Source organism: Stenella coeruleoalba (genome assembly GCF_951394435.1).
Source record: "Stenella coeruleoalba genome assembly, chromosome: 5".
Classification (NCBI taxonomy): Eukaryota; Metazoa; Chordata; class Mammalia; order Artiodactyla; family Delphinidae; genus Stenella; species Stenella coeruleoalba.
The window spans coordinates 96,589,731-96,606,791 of NC_137150.1; the positions used below are offsets into that span (position 1 = coordinate 96,589,731).

A 17,061-nucleotide genomic window follows, 5' to 3' on the forward strand; every position below is an offset into this window, starting at 1 on the left:
GTTCAAAATAATTTTAATTTCCCTTTTGGTTTCTTCTTTGACTTATTAGAAGTATGTTATTTAATTTCCAAATATTTCAAGATTTTCTAGAAATCGTTTTGTTACTGATTTCTAATTTAACTCCATTGTTGTCAGATACTCTGTATTACTTGAACACTTTCACATTTATTGAGACATTTTTTAAGGCCCAGAATATAGTCTATCTTAGTATATGTTCTCTGTGTACTTGAAAAGAATGTGTATTCTGCTTTTCTTAAGTGGAATGTTGTATTGGTTTGCTAGGACTGCCATAACAAAATACTACAGACTCGGTGGCTTAAACAACAGAAATTTATTTTCTCACAGTTCTGGAGACCAGAAGTCTGAGATCAAGGTATCTTTGGTTTCTCACATTGGAAACTAGGTCTTCACCATAGGAATTTTAGGGAAACACAATTCAGTCCATAACAAGGGTTCTATAAAAATGTCAATTAGGTCAGTTTGCTTGGTTGTATTGTGCAATTATTTTACATCCCTAGTGATTTTCTGTCTACTGTTCTGTCAGTTAATGAGAGAAGAGTACTGAAATCTCTAGCTCTAATTGTGAATTTATTTCTACTTAACAGTTCTATCAAGTTTTGCTACATGTATATTAAAGGTCTGTATTTAGATATAGACCTAAATTACTTAGGGTTGTAATAAACTCCTGAGGAATTGGTCCTTTATTATTATGAAGTGACCTTTTTGTGTTTATGGTAATATTCTTTGCTCTAAAATCTAATTTGTTGATATTTATATATCCACTCAAGCTTTCTTTTGATAAGTGTTATCATGGTATCTCTTCTTTTCATCCTTTTACTCTTAACCTGTTAGTCTGTTTGTTTAAAATGTTGTCCCTATAGGTATCGTATAGTTGGATCTTGCTTTTTCACCCAGTCTGGCAATCTCTGCATTTTATTTTGGGTGTTTAGAACCTTACATTTAACATGACGAATGATATGGTTAGGTTTAAGTCTATCATCATATTGCTATTTGTGTTTTATTTGTCCCATCTATTCTTTGTTCCCTCTTTCCTTTTTCCTTCAGCCTTCTTTTGGACTATTTTTATGATTCCATTTTATCTTTTTTTGTTGTCCTACTCCTATAACTTTTTTGTTTTGTTATTTTAGTGATTGCTTTGGGGTTTATAGAATGTGTCTTTAACTTATCACAGTATCTTCCAGTGATATCCTACAACTTCACAAATAGTGTAAGAACTTTACATTAGTATAGCAGCTTTTCTCTCCTCCTGGCCTTTGGGCTACTGTCATTATAGTTTACTTTTACATGTTATATACATCACACTAAATTATTAATAGTTTTGTTTAAACAACAAATTGTCTTTCAGAGAGAATTTAATAAGAAAAATACTGTGTATATTTACCTATGTAGTTACTGTTTCAAGTGCTATATTTCCATCCAGCATCATTTTCCTTCCACCTGAAGGACTTTCTTGAATCTTTCTTGTAGAGTGGTTCTGCTGGTCATGAATTCTTTCAGATTTTGTATGTCTAAAAAGTATCTTGCTTTTTTTTTGTCCTTTTGCTTTTGTTTTTTTTAAAGATATTTTCACCAGTTATAGCATTCTAGATGATAAGGTTTTTTGTTCTGGTTTTTGTTTTTTAGTAGAGAAATACATTGCTCTACTGCCTTCTCACTTGCATTCTTTCCGATGAGAGATCCGCCATAATCCTTCTTTGTTGTTCTATGTATAGCATGTCTTTTCTTGTCTGCCTCCTTTAAAGATCTCTAGAAATTTAATTTGGGTCTTTTTTATAGCTTCCATTTTTTAACTCTCGACCATGTGGATTATAGTGATGATAACTGTTTTACTGTCCTTGTCTGATGATTGTTACAGCTATCCAAGTTTCAGGCTGGCTTCAAATGATTTATTTTTTCTCCTCATTATGGGTAATATCTTCCTGTTTATTTTATCCAGTTGGGAATATTTTTATTCCTAAAATATTCTTGTATTTTATTCTGGGATGCAGTTTAAATAACTTGAAACCACTTGATCCTTTTGAGTCAGGCTTTTAAGATTTATTAGGTGGGACCAGAACTGTGTTTAGTGTAAAGTTAATCATTCCCCAGTACTGAGACAAGACCCTTTTGAGCACTGTTTCCAATGCTCCATAAATTATGCAGTTTAAACCACGCTCAGGGAGACCAAATTACTTTTGGATATGAGCATAAACTAAACCTATTTAGAAAAGTAAATCAACAATAACATCCATGTCATGTATCCCAAAGATAGGGTTCTGGATTTTCACAAATTCAAACCATCCACATCATTGCTTTCATCCATCTGCTTATAGTGTTAGATCAAATGTCCTCAAACAGATTATTTTATTTATGAGTTCACCTCCACCTTTTTTCCAAGCTCAAAAAAAAAAAAAGTGCTCCATGTCCTCTCTGTCTTAGGTCCTCACGTGAGGTATATCCAAAAGCCTGACAACAGGCCCTGCTCCATCACTGATTCTGTCAAGCGATTCCCCAAAGAGGAGGCCACAGAAGGGAATGCCACCAGCCCACCGCAGAACCCACCTACCAACCTCACTGTTGTCACTGTGGAAGGGTGTCCCTCCTTTGTCATCTTGGACTGGGATAAGCCACTCAATGACACTGTCACTGGTAAGATCATGACACATGGACCATCACTACGGTGGGAAGCATTGATAGTGCGATGCATTGGGAATGTGGTACCTTGATTCAAACTGTGGCCTGCAAGGCATATCTTAGGAACAGCAAGTCCCCGCAGAGTTCTGCTGTCCCTGTGGTACATGATTGTTAAAAGTATCATAAGATGCGAAAAGATCATCTTTGTCCTGGTTATGGTTTCCCTGTTAATTTAGCAGATCTCTTTAAGTTGCATACCTTCCTTCTCCTCTCAGAACTGTTTTTCACAATGTGAAGGTATATCTAGTCTTTTCATTACCTGAAAATCACAGATCACATATGGGAAGTTGCCACTGCTGATAAGATTTAAACCTGTTTTCCTTTCACCGTCCCAATTTCTAGATTGACCTAGAATTTTCAAGCAGGCTAAAAGTTATTTCAATCATTTTAGGAAAATTGTTTTAATTCGGTCAATTTTCTGCTTATCTCAGGAAATTTTGATTGTGCTGTCACTCATCCAATTTCTCTAAAAATGACTATGAAAAATAAGAAACCCTGAGTCATTCTTTGAATTTGTTATATGGGATTTAAATTCTCTGTAGTGAACAGGATAGTCAAAGTAGAGGGGAGGGGTGGAAAGACTAACAAGCCAAATCAGCTAGAGGATGTAGCAAACAGCGTGAGGACACAAGGTTCCTGCTGCTCATGTCCCCGCCACCGTGTGCCTGGGGTGGGTAGGCAGAATAGAGTTGCCCACTAAGAGGCTGTCAGGAAAAGTAGAGAGCGGTACACAGGGCAAGGTGAGGAGTGGGGAGATTCAGGATCTGCCAAAAAAGTCTTCTATGAATAAAGGAGAAAACAGTAGCTATTTCTCCTCAGACAAAACCGTTTGGTCTGGGCAACTTCCAGTGTAAGCAGCTTATCTTTGCTTAGCTGGCTTTTTAAATTTTTAACCATATTTTGTGAATTTCCTTTCTTATGCAAAGCTTGCCTTTGTTTTGAGAAAGAACCAGCCACTGCCCATGGTTCCTGGGGATTTGACTAGTCTTGCTTCTTTACTTGGAACTACACCAGTAGGTATTATCATCCCAATATCTAAAAATCAATCTCTAAGTATTGATTATCTACATGTATTAAAAAGTTGAAAACTCTCAATCCATGTGCAGTGCTAATAAAGAGTTCCTGTGATAGTCTGAGGCTTCATTCTCACAAGACCAAATGAACTATAAAATTTCACTTGCCTTAAAAATATAGGACATCAAGTTGGAATTGGTTAATCTGTTTAATAATCTAATACATATTCACTTGGGTATGTCAATAGTATCTGATTTAGCTATTTAAAGTAGGATTTTCCTTTCATCATGTAACTTTTTAAAATTATATAAACCTGTAATTTCAAAGAATCATGAATAGGATATACTTTATCTAACCAACTAGTTTTATAACATTATTATTATTATTAAATGTTAACGGGCTGCTTGAGATCTTTCACTAGATACTGGACTTATGATAACCATTTTCATGGATAAGGACCACATCTATAACTATTATATTTTATAAATAGAAATAAGTCCATATTTAACCATTACTCACTTAGTCTATATTTCACTGTTGGACCATATGCCCTAATGATCTGTTCTATTTTTTTCCATTTTTGTTTATTTTTAGTGTTCCATTAAATACCACTTGATTTCAAATGTAATCTTTTATAAACCAGCAGCTCAGATAATACAGAGATTAATTCTCATGTCACTGGAAATGGTTTTTCAAGAAAGAATTAAGAAAGATAACAAAAAGAGAGTGAAACATATTCTTCATTCCCCAGGTTGACTTCTGTCAGTAATCTTTCTTTTAATTGATAGGCATGTATTCACCTCTAGTAAATGCATCCAAATTCAGATGCTTCTCCATATCCCTTCTACACTAGAAATAGGTACACCATAGAGATTGGCCACAGCCTGGGTCCTTGGACAACTTAAATTACTTATAAGGTGTCATTTTCTGATACATCAAGAGCATGCTGACATAGATTTAAATCCCAGACCAACTGTGTTCTAGATAATGCAACTTGGATCTATAATTAGCCTCTTTGAACTTCAGGGTTTTTTAATTTATAATAATAATTCTTATTGCTATCAATTTATTGTGAGTATAAGACTTAACAGAGAGTAGTATCACCATTTGTTATTTTCATGCTGTATTGACCAGACAGTGATGTTCCCAATATTTATAATAATTATGTTCTAAGTGAATTATCTCATAATAGGGCAATAAAACCCTCTGAGGGGGAAAAAACAGACCAATTATTGTGTCAGTTCTTTGTAGATTTTCTTATATCTTTACTGTTAATGAAATTATTTTTTAAATCCCCTATTTAAAATAAGAAATATTGACACATACTTTTTTGTTGTTGGTGGTAGATTTTTATAATGTTCGTGGATTTATGAAAAGCTATTATCACTTTGAAGCATTAAAAAGGAAAGATATATACATTCTAAGACAAGAATTCTGAGAAAAATTCTAAATATCTTTTTAATCATGAAGGTAACTTCTAGATCCATTTTGAAAACTCCAGTCTTTCAGGACAAAAATAGTATTAAATTAACATTTAAAACTTGAGTCAAAAGAAAATTATAAAAGATGTGCTGTAAGTGTTGAAGTATACTAAAAGGCTAAGGTGATATTACAAAGAATATCACACAGTCGATGAGGAATGACCCAAACAAAGATGTTTTTTGAAGGTGATTGCTTTCATGGATAACCAGCTGGAGTGTCATATAAATTGCTCTTTTGGTGACTAAGCAGCACTTGAATCTTTCCAATTGGAATCTCTCAAATTTTTGTGATCCTAGTTTCAAAACACAACTCGGGGATAATAAGGAATAATAAAAGATATAATAATAATAGGTACCACCTGTTGAGCAAAATATTAAGCACTTTCCATATGTTCCTTCTTTAATCCCTACAAGCAACACTATGAAGAGACACTATGGACATTTTACAGATGGTAAAACTGAGACTGAGATCCAGGCAAGTGGCTTGGTCTGTCTCTTCCCATTAAGTCATGCAGTTTCCATTTTTTAAAAATCAATTTTACTTCCTTTCTAATTACTCTGATCTTTTTCTAGTAAATGTCCCTTCACAGCTGAGGAAAAGATATAAAACGAACATAATTGAATTTGGGATCCTACCTCTCCCTCTCTTTCCACACTCCTTTAGAATAGAAAGCCAGCTGAGACATAGGTTGGGAGCAGAGAGTCTGAGGAAGGAATCTTAAATATGGGCCATTAGTCCTTTAATAGCTGCACTAATGTGTCCTGATACAATGACCATGCCTTCCAGTTTAATTTCAAATTTTCAAAATGATGGTCATAGGAAATTACTCAGAAAAAGTGATCCTCCTTTTTGGCTTTTTAAAATTCACCAGTAAAGATCCTTCCCAAATTAAAATTGGTGATTATAAGTCTCCATGAGTTACTCTATAATTTCAGTTTTATTTCCGATATCCATCTCCTACCTTTGGTCTCAGTGCTAACAGCAGAAATCCCCAGTAACTTGCCAGCTCCTTTGCAACCTTCCCACTTTCCCTGATGCCCACCATTTGTGTATTTCTTCATACTGATGAAGCTGTTTTTGAGTAGGGTTTTGTTGGTTGGTTGTTGTTTTTTGTTCGATTTTTTTAACCCTCTGTGTGATCTTGTCACATGCATTAAACTGAACCCCAACTGAGAGCAGGGAAAGTAAATTAGTAAATTATATTCTCTTATTCTGAAAGTCTCTTTCTTTTGATTAGCCCTACAAGTTCATAGACACCTGCCCTTAAGTTAAATTTATGCAGATTTCTATGCAGACTTCAAGGGCATAATTTTTTTAATTCAAAGATAATTATCAAGGGGGTATATGTTAGCAGTATGTACAAAATTTATGTAACTTACATAAGCAGTAGGTATCAAAATCCCATAATTCTGTAGTTCAAAATAATGAACTATAGAAAAGTATAGTTCATTGTTCATTATTTGATTAACTGTTATTTGCTGCTGTGGTTTTCAACTCAGTTTTTTGCAGCAGTACCATGTGACGTTTTGCAGCAGTACCAGTGACGTTTTTCCCAGCTATATTGTGAAGCCCCATGAGCAGGAAATGTGTTTCTACTGAAACACCGCTCCTCATACAATGTTTTTTTTACAAAGCCAAACTGGGCTTTCCAGCAATGGCAGACGATCCGACTTACCTAACAAAATCATAGGTTATCCATAACCAACGCTACCATAGGAGCATCAACAGTCTTCACAGTTACCAGACCTTTGCTGCTATGGTAAAGAGAAAACAGAAATGGTCAATGAGCAACTCCCCAAATGCTTTGGGACCTTCATCATCCTCTGACAGTCCCCACTTGGAATTTGCTAATGTGTACAATCAATACGTCTCTAGACCTGCAATCTTGTTGCTCACTTTTATGAGAGTTGACTCTGTTATGCGGTTAGCTTCGAGAACATTCAGTCCACCAGAGCATAAAGACAAGTATCTGTTGGCTTTTTTTGCTTTTCAGAATATGAAGTTATATCCAGAGAAAATGGGTCATTCGGTGGGAAGAACAAGTCCATTCAAACTACAAATCAAACCTTCTCCACAGTAGAAAATCTAAAACCAGACACAAGGTGAGCCACCAGTGCTATTACAGGTGAATTCTGAGAGTGCAAAAATCATAACAAAGGAGTAAAATGACATCACCCGTCTCTATCTTAAGGGAGGGTCTAGTTTGCATTTCATTCTTTGGCTTTCCATACACAGCACTAGATACCCCTAGAGTCATGGTTTACAAATATGCAAGTTATTGGTGGGGATACAAGAGCTGACAAGATGGTCTTGTAAGTTAACAGTACAGCTGGGAACATTGAAAGATAGAAGGCCATTAATATCAAACATTGATATTAAATACCAAAATTTAGAGGAGGAAAAGTCTATAGACCAGAGACAACTGGAGTGTGGATGGTGTAAACTAGATTTGAAAGCACAGAAGAAGTTGCCTGGCATGCTGGAAAGGAGGGGGCAAGGAAACAAAAGCCATGGGACAAATGTAGGTGAAAGTTTGTAATAGTTAATGCTTAGTATAGCTACAGACTAGTCCCAGACACAGTAACCCTTTGCTTTTGGGTCTTTTTAATATAGACCAATGAGAATAGATTTTTGAAAATGGACATATATAATATTAACAATTGTTCAATAATAAACAACTTTTCTTGGCATTCCTTACTACACATTGATACCAGGTTGTTTATCTTGCTGTATAGTTTTGTGATTCCTTTTTAAATCTAAAATACCTAATATTTTATCAGTTCATTTTATTATTTCAAGAAAAATAAGGGCCTTAGGCATTTCTAGAAATGTAGTAGGGAAGGGGTTTTTTGTTTTTGTTTTGTTTTACGTGGCTAAATTATCAAATGTATTGCTCAAGGAGATTCTCAAATGGATACAGCCAAGCATTTCCATGATAAAGCCAATGTGCTAAATTCATTTCTGGACTAAATTTCACTCTCTGTGAAAAATCGATTTCTTCCTTCAAGCTCCAAAACATTGTCTGATAAACTGTCTATACTTTCAGTATAAAACAAAACAAAAACACCCCTGACATCTTAAGTTATAGTATCCCAAGCAACATAGATCAATTTTCACACAATCAGGAGTTCTTCCAGATTGAGTATTTCATAACTTGATAAAGTTCCTCAGTGTTGAAAAAGATCAGTGGAGGTGAAGACTGGAACTTCAGCATCAGAGATTTTTTTTTCATGTTTTATTTCTTGTATCTTTCATTGTCATGTGACTGAATTGAATTGGGTATTGATTGTGACACCCAGAAGAGCCTCTTTGGGCTCTGACAGCAGGGAGACTTTTCTAATCTTTTCAGGAGAAAAGGAAGTATCTAATTCATTATAGATGGTTTGCTGTATACAAACCGTAGTCCTATACAGCAAAAACGACACTTTTCCAGCAGTGTATGTTTTCTTCTTTTAAGTTCTCTGAGTTGTAATATGGAGAATTTTGCAACTGCTAATTTTCTTGAAGGTATTAAGTTAGCCAAAATAAGCATATATTTCAGTAAAAGCCCATTTGATGATCTTGGTTCTGTTTCCTTAGCAAGATTAACAGGGAGAGAGCCTATAATTTATTTTAAGGAAAGAGTAAAAGAGAAAAGGTCATTTAATTTGGACTTTTTAATAGGTGGATTTGGGCTTACAAAACTTGGCTTTTCTCTGCAGTTTCTTGCTTTTTATTCCACTTAAGAAAAAGTGAGCTGTGTAGTATGCAGAAAGTACATTGAAGGGCATCCAATTTCTAAATGTTCATTGTATTCCTTTTCTGAATCAGGCTGTTCTCGGATTTCACAGTGCACCTATTAGCTCATAATCAGAGGTAGAATAATGCCAGTGACCTTTTAAACCTGATTTGTTGGTAAAAGGTTGGGGTCTGCATTCAGCTAACATTTACTGAGTGCCAACAATGTGCTCAGCCCTGTGCTTCGTGTTGTGCCTACAAACAGGAGTAAGCATGGTACCTGCCCTTGAGGAGCTCGAGGCTAGTGGGGTAGGTCGCTAATGACCGATTATTCTACACAAAGTGGTGAGAGTTCTGGTAGAAGTTTGCACCAGGGGCGACAGAAGCCCAGAGTGGGCGGCACGTCGCAAAGTGTGGGGAAATTAGGAAAAACTTCCTGGGGGAGGTGACCCCTAGGCTGAGGCTTGAAGGAGGAGTAGGCTGGAGCCAGCTAAGTGACTGTTAAGAGAAAGGAATGTCAGGGAGGATAGCACATGTCAGAGCAGTGGCCCGAAATGGCACGGTTGTGTGTGATGAATAACGGGCTGTTTTCACCAGTGTGAGGGGCGAAAAGTGGCCGGAAGCCGTAGAAGCTAAGAGAAGCAGAAGCCAAGTTAGGGAGGGCCTTCTGCGCCAGATCAAGAAACATGGTCAAGTGATGGGGAGACCCTAAAGGATGGTAACTGGGGAGTGCCTTGCTCTGACTTTCATTTTCATTCTGACTTTCATTTAGTTGGAATAATCACTTTTGATACTAGAGCTACTTATAATGAATAGCAGCTGGTAGAACAAATCTAACTAAAAGAACTTTTTGTTAATTTCTTTCATGAGTACCATTCTGGCATCTGACCTAGTTGGTCAAATAGGTGCATAAGAGAAACGTGCCTTTGGGCTGAGCTGGATTTCATTCTGGAATCACAGGACCGATCAGGTCATGGGGTTCACATCTAGCTTCTGGTTGTAATTGTTTCAGACTCAGCTACAGCCTTGTCCTCTTTATCCCACCCTCCTCCTATGTGTCTTGCTTGTCTCTGCTGTCTGTCATCAGTGTACCTTCTAAGGAGGACCCCTGCAACCTATCCTTATCCCAAGACGAGCAAAACCCAAAGGAAGCCCTTTCTGGATTTGTCTTTGGAAAAAGCACTATTAAACTAAGATTAGGAGTCCCTGTAATCAGAACTCCATGCCAGGTTTTACAACTTGGCATAAAGTTGGGGCCACTATGCATTTCTGTATGTGGCTTATTTAATGTTATTTTTAGTTCGGTACAATTAAATGAAATCCATTCAGATATAAAGACTGTTAATGTTCATAAATGTGATTTGACCAGGATTTTATATTGATAGTCCCTAATGGGTCATGATTTAAAAGTTGTATATCAGTAGTTTGAAGTAAAGAACATTCTCACACTGAGGACAAATGTAACACACATGGATGTAAATTTTCTAATGAAAATTATTTAGTCTATGCCATGGGAAACTTTGTGGTGGTCTAGTAGTTCAGTAGATCCCAGCCCCCACTGAGCTTGTAAATATATTCTGCACTCTCAGAGGTATGATGGAGATTAATCTGTCTAATGGGCAGAAATGTTTTGAGCTGAAATATTAAAATTATGTGTTGAAACCCCTATTAGTCAAATAACCAAAGTGAAGTCAAAGTGAAGTCAAATCATTTCATTTACTTTGAGATTTCTGAGCCTAAAGTTACCTGAGGAAACAAAGCTAACACCCATGAAACATCATAACACAGAATAAAAGAACATGCCGATGTAGGACTTACACCCAGGTTCTGCAATTAGAAGAGGAGAGAAAGCCTCGTGGAATACTTGAGACAAGAACTTGACAGTAAAGGATAGGATGGCATGAAGCAGGCCGGCAAGAAAAGAAAGAACAGTAGTAGTCCACGTGAAATCCACGTGCACAACTTAGGTGAAATATAAGTAGTCTTCAAAGTTACTACTGACAGCAAGGCTACAGCAAGTATAATAAAACTACGAGTTCCCCAATGTAGGTTTGTTGGCTCTTTTGATGCAAGCTTTTTTCATACTGTCTTACGTTGTTAAGGCAACGTTCCTTTCTATTGTATCTTCTCTACCCCAACCATGATCCAAGATTAATGTTAATAAAAGACTCCCTGTAAAATAAAGAGGAAGTATGTACAGGATGCAGTTAGCAGGTGGTTTTTATTAGCTATAAAGAATGACTTCAGTCACATTTCATTACTTGAGGAAAATTCTGAGTCCAAATACATAGTAAACTCCCTAAATAAGCAAACTTTGAATTATAGCTGTTAAAATTCCCCCATGAGGTTCTGGAATTCCCTGTTTGAAAAGCTGGAAGATAATAACTTCTGAAAGAATATCTAGCTTTTTTCTAATTCTAGGAGACACATATAAAGAATTTATTTTAGTAGCATTTTCCATCATTTGTCCTGACTTAAAAACAGGAGCTCTAAAAACAGGTGATAATTACTGGCTAATCGTTACACAGTGACATAGGTGGAGTAGAGCTTGGTGTTAGAACATCCAGGAGAATCAAGGCAGAGAAAATAGATCTACAGGGCTTTTGGGAATAAAAATTCTAAGTGTTCACACACTATTCTAGAATCAAAAAGACAGTCAATGATGCTACCGTCTCCCTGCCCATTTTTAACAACTTAGCCGAGTTTTATTTACTCTGCAGAAGCTCAAAAAATAACCCACAGTATGGGACCATCCAGCAGGTGTCTTGCTGCTGGGAGAGTTCAGCTGCACACCTGGCGTGAGATGCTTCTGTCTCTAGAAAATGGAGCCGCTTGGCTGCCCTGAGGAGCCTGGGTGCAGCTCCCAGGGCGGCACAGCAGGGACAGGCCCGGTCTTGCTGATGGCTTCTTGCAGCTGGGGTGACAGATGTACGCAGGGAAGAGGGGCTGTTTGGGCAGCCAGAGCTGTTTTAGTCAGGTGAAGCAGGAGATCTGTTAACAGAGGCAAGAGGCTGTGGCACAACTCTATCACATTCTTTGGAGGATCCCTCTCTCACCCCAGCCCCTAAAATACAAAGAAAATGTAGAGATGTTAGTGTCCACTGAATCAGTACCCATCTAGGCCACTCTCCAATATTTATTTTCCACTTATTTTTTTTCCCCATGAAACCTCATTGTGTGGCTCTTGTTGAACTAAAAGAAAAATATTAAGAAGAGCCTCTCCTGTCCGGAGCCAACTACTTTGTTTGCAAAGACCACTATGATTATATTTAGTTCCGTGAATGGAAGAAATGATAAAGTATATGGCTTAAAAAATTGTGTTGCACCACTGCTTAAAAGGACACAAAGTGTGGACTAATTGATCTTGAAATCTCTCCCAGCTCTAAAATGATGTAATCTTATGCTATCTGAAGCCATGCACAGAATCAGTGGGAAAACTGGAACTGAAAATAAAACCAAAACCTAGGTCCATCTTACAGCAAGTAGAATTGTCTTGATAAAGCATTTTTGCTTTGAATCGATGTCTGTGGTCTGTGATTTGTTGTCAGACAAATTATTTGAGACCATGTGTCTCCTTGCTTGGCTAAAAAACTGAAGAATCCACTTTGTGTGCTAGACATACATGTGGTCTAGCGATTTCCTATGGAAAAGGCACTCTGTCTGAGAATTAAGATAAATCAAGTTTACCTAACCTGCTCAAGTACTTCAACTGTCGTCTGTGGTTTGGGAGGATTCTGGAGAACAGTTCTTCCTCTGAGACTAAAACCTACCAAAGTTTCCTGTAGCTGACAGCAAAGATAGTTTGGGACCGTTGGTTTATGTTGTTTGACTTAATAAAACCTTGGCACTAAAAATAAACTGGAATAGAGGCAGCAACTTCTTGTATACTGTAAATCTGATTGAACAAACCAGGTATGTGGAATGGCCATTATGCCCTTATTCATATGGTTTTTGTGAAATTCTGGTCTCTGCAGTCTGTATTAACTTACAATATCTCTTCTCCTCGGCTTTGTAGGAAGGAATAAAATAAGCTGCCAGAGCATTGGGCATTTTATTTAGTTTTACTGTAGGTCTGAGCAGCAGAAGAATAATTGCTTCCTCATTAAAGAAGGAAGAAATTGAGTTGATTGCTCAGGTTTGCAACTTTTCATCAGGCAGAAGAACAGCTAAGAGCACGGAACTCCACTAGTCTCTAAAAAGAGCAATTCTTCTTTTCATATTGCCATATTCTTTTTTTTTAACATCTTGATTGGAGTATAATTGCTTTACATTGTTGTGTTAGCTTCTGCTGTATAACAAAGTGAATCAGCTCTATGTATACATATGTCCCCATAACCCCTCCCTCTTGCGTCTCCCTCCCACCCTCCGTATCCCACCCCTCTAGGTGGTCATAGCATCGAGCTGATCTCCCTGTGCTATGCGGCTGCTTTTTATTCCTTTTCACTTTGAGCTCCTCAGTATCCAGGGAGGGGGGTGCGAGATACTCATAGCAACACTACAGAATTAGAGTGCAGCCCAGATCTGGAATTTGTGTGTCCCCCCACAGAAATGGGAGAGAAAAGAAATGTCCCTAAGGACCTACTGGGCAGCTAGTTAATGATCCCTGATGCCTGCTGATGCCCGGCTCCTCTCCCTTCTGTCCGATTTAGGCTTATTTTGTCCTCGAAGTATCTCCGAAGCTCTGCCCTTTGCTTCTCATCTGTATTCCCAGGCCAGCACAATGCCTGCACATGGCAGGTATCCAGAAATGCTTTCCATAACCCTGCAGTGTCCTTGGAGAACTGACTGATTTGATTTCCCTATTCCACTGCTCCTTACTCTTTTTTTTTTTTTTTTTTCTTTTTCCCCTCTTCCCTTTCTTTCCCTCTGACTGAAACCCAACCTGAATGGGGCCCAAATATTTCAAGATGACACTAGGGGCCAATCAGCTAACAAAACAATTCAAACCAACAAAGAGCTACGGGGAGGGGGGGGCGGCACTTTCTATATAAAAAGTGGTTGCCTGAGGTTTATGAGCTTTTGTTTATCAACTAATGAAAACTATACTTCAGCTGTATGTTATGGGTAAAAATAGAGGAAAATCGTTATAGAGAGGAGCAAAGGAAGGGGAGGTGGGGAGAAGTGTCTGCCCTAACCAGACCTGGAGGTTTACCTCAGGCTAGATCCCACAGGTCGGAGCTTCCCTATCTCTGTCAGTTTTGCCCGTGAACCACAGATGCCCTTCTTATAACCTTTACAAACACAAAAGCAAGTATGTGGACATAGAACAGTTCTACCTTGAGAGTTCTATGGCAGTGTGTGTCAAATTCCCCAAGAATAGAAGCACCTTTAAAAACATTCTTTAGAGATATGATACTAGAGAATATTTATGACTTACTATGTGCCTGGTACCTTGCTTTTACATGTATCATCTCATTTAATCCTCATAAGAAACTCACAGATACTTTGATACCCTTATGAGGTTATAATTACTATAATTGATAGTATCCTCTCAAATACCATTATTATCCTCATCTTTATACTTGAGGAAATTGAGGCTCAGAGAGGTTAAGTTACTTACCTTAAAGTTACACATTAGTGCAGCTGTGAACCCAACTCTTTCTGGCTCCAAAACCCATGGCCTTAACCACAGAGCCACGCTGCTTTCTGATAGGGCAGCCGGGAAAATTGTTTTTGTTTGGATCCATACCTATCTGGGCAAAACCAGGCATGGCTTCTGCCAGGGGTGCTATTCATTTGGCTTGTCCTCTACAAGGCCCAAAGGCTTGACTGCAGCTGTCACCTGGACTGTACTCCACTTAGATATTCATTTTGATGAAGTAGGTCTTAGAAATAGCTTTTTAAATTTAATTTTCATTTTTATCAGAAGAACATGTACATGGTTTTAAAGCTCAAATACTACAAAGCAGTTCGTTCCTATTCCTAAATTCTATTTGCCAGAAGCAACAATTTTCAATAATTTTGTTCTTTTCTTCAGCTTTATTAAGGTATAATTGATGAAAAAATTATAAGATACTTAAAGCATACAACGTGACTTGATATACATTATGAAAGGATTCCCCCTGAATTAATTAATATATCTATTACATCATATATTTACTATTTTTTAATTGGTGAGAACATTTAAATTATAATCTCTTGGCAAATTTCAATTATACAGTACAGTGTTTCAACTATAGTCACCATGTTATTCATTAGCTCCTCAGATCCTATTCATCTTACAACTGAAGTTGGTACCCTTTTACCAACGTCTATTTACCCCAGCCCTTGCAGTCACTTTTCTACTCTCTCCGTTTCTATGAGTTTGACGTTTTTTTTTAAGGATCCACATATAAGTGATACCATGAACTCTGTCTTTCTCTGCCTGGCTTATTTCACTTAGCATAATGCCCTCCAGTTTCATTCATGTTATCGCAAATGACAGGATTTACTTCATTTTTAAGGCTGAATAACACTCCGTTGTGTGTGTGTGTATACACATACATACATACAGTTGACCCTTGAACAACATAGGTTTGAACTGCATGGGTCCACTTACATGTGGATTTTTTTCAATAAATACAGTACCTGTATTTTCATTTTACAGATCTTTGACTAAAGTTTGTGTTTGATTAGAGATCATAATATGCAGAATCAAAAGAATTAGGGTTTGAGTCCTGATTCTATCCAAACTATTTCAGCTTCTTGCCCTTGGGTGAGTCATTTATCAATTCCTCCATTTTTGAGGCAGAGATAGCAATACTCAGATTTTCACCTGCTTGGGGGATTGGCACCTGTAACCCCCCATATTGTTCAAGGGTCAACTGTATGTGTGTGTGTGTGTGTGTGTGTGTGTGTGTGTGTGTGTGTGTGTGTGTACACACATCATAATTTCTTTATCGATTCTTCTGTCAATGGACACTTAAGTTGTTTCCATACCTTGCCTAGAGTGAATAATGCTGCTATGAACATAGGAGTACAGATATCGTTTCAAGATAATGATTTCATTTCCTTGGATATACACCCAGAGGTGGGATTACTGGGTCATATGGTAGTTCTATTTTTAATTTCTTGAGGAACCTCCATATTGTTCCCCAGAGTGACTGTGCCAGCTTACATTCCTACCAGCAGTGCACAAGGGTTCCCTTTACTCCACATCCTCACCAGCATTTGCTATCTCTTGTCTTTTAGATAATAGACATCCTAACAGGTGTGAGGTAATATCTCATTGGGGTTTTGATTTCCATTTCTCTGATGATTAATGATGTTGAGCATTCTTTCATGTACCTATTGGCTATTTGTATGTCTTCTTTTGAAAAGTGTCTTTTCAGGTCCTTTGCCCATTTCTTAATTGGGTTATTTGCTTTTTTGCTATTGAGTTCTGTGAGTTCTTTATATATTTTGAATATTAACCACTTATCAGATATATGATTTGCAAATATTTTCTCCCATTCTATAGGTTGCCTTTTCATTTTGTTGATGTTTCCTTTTGCTGTGCAGAAGATTTTCAGTTTGATGTAGTCCCACTTATTTATTTTTGCTTTTGTTGCCTTTGCTTTTGGAGTCAGATCCAAAAATTATTGCCAAGACTGATATCAAGGAGCTTATCACCTATTTTTTCTTTGAGGAGTTTTATGATTTCAGGTTTCGTGTTCAAGTCTTTGAACCATTTTGAGTTGATTTTTAGGTATGGTATACAATAGGAGTCCAGCTTCATTCTTTTGCATGTGGCTATCCAGTTTTCCCAACACCATTTATTCAAGGGACTAACCTTTCCCCATTGTGAATCCTTGGCTCCTTTGTCATAAATTAATTGACCATATACATGTAGGTTTATGTATGGGCTCTCTATTCTGTTCCATTGATCTATGTGTCTTTTTTTATGTCCATACCATACTGTTTTGATTATTATTGCTTTGTAATATAGTTTGAAATCAGGACATGTGAGGCCTCCAGCTTTGCCTACTTAGGGTCTTTTGTGATTCCATGAGTCTTAGAAATGTTTTTTTCTATTTCTGTGAAAAATGCCATTGGAATTTTGATATGGATTGCATTGAAACTGTAGATCACTTGGGGTAGTACTGACAGTTTAACAATATTAATCCTTTCAATCCATGAATGTGGAATATCTTTCATTTTATTTGTTGTTTCTTCAATTTCTTTCATCAGTGTCTT

At 37.2% G+C, this 17,061-nt stretch overlaps 1 protein-coding gene across 1 annotated transcript in view; it reads left to right on the top strand.

Annotated features, from left to right (window-relative positions):
* The window catches only part of ABI3BP (ABI family member 3 binding protein), a 258,261-nt gene that overhangs the window by 225,030 nt on the left and 16,170 nt on the right, over positions 1-17,061 (top strand). The window contains exons 57-58 of the mRNA XM_079921882.1: positions 2,440-2,649; positions 7,184-7,292. Coding sequence (XP_079778008.1) covers positions 2,440-2,649; positions 7,184-7,292 — 319 coding nt within the window. The remainder of the gene's footprint in view (positions 1-2,439; positions 2,650-7,183; positions 7,293-17,061) is intronic.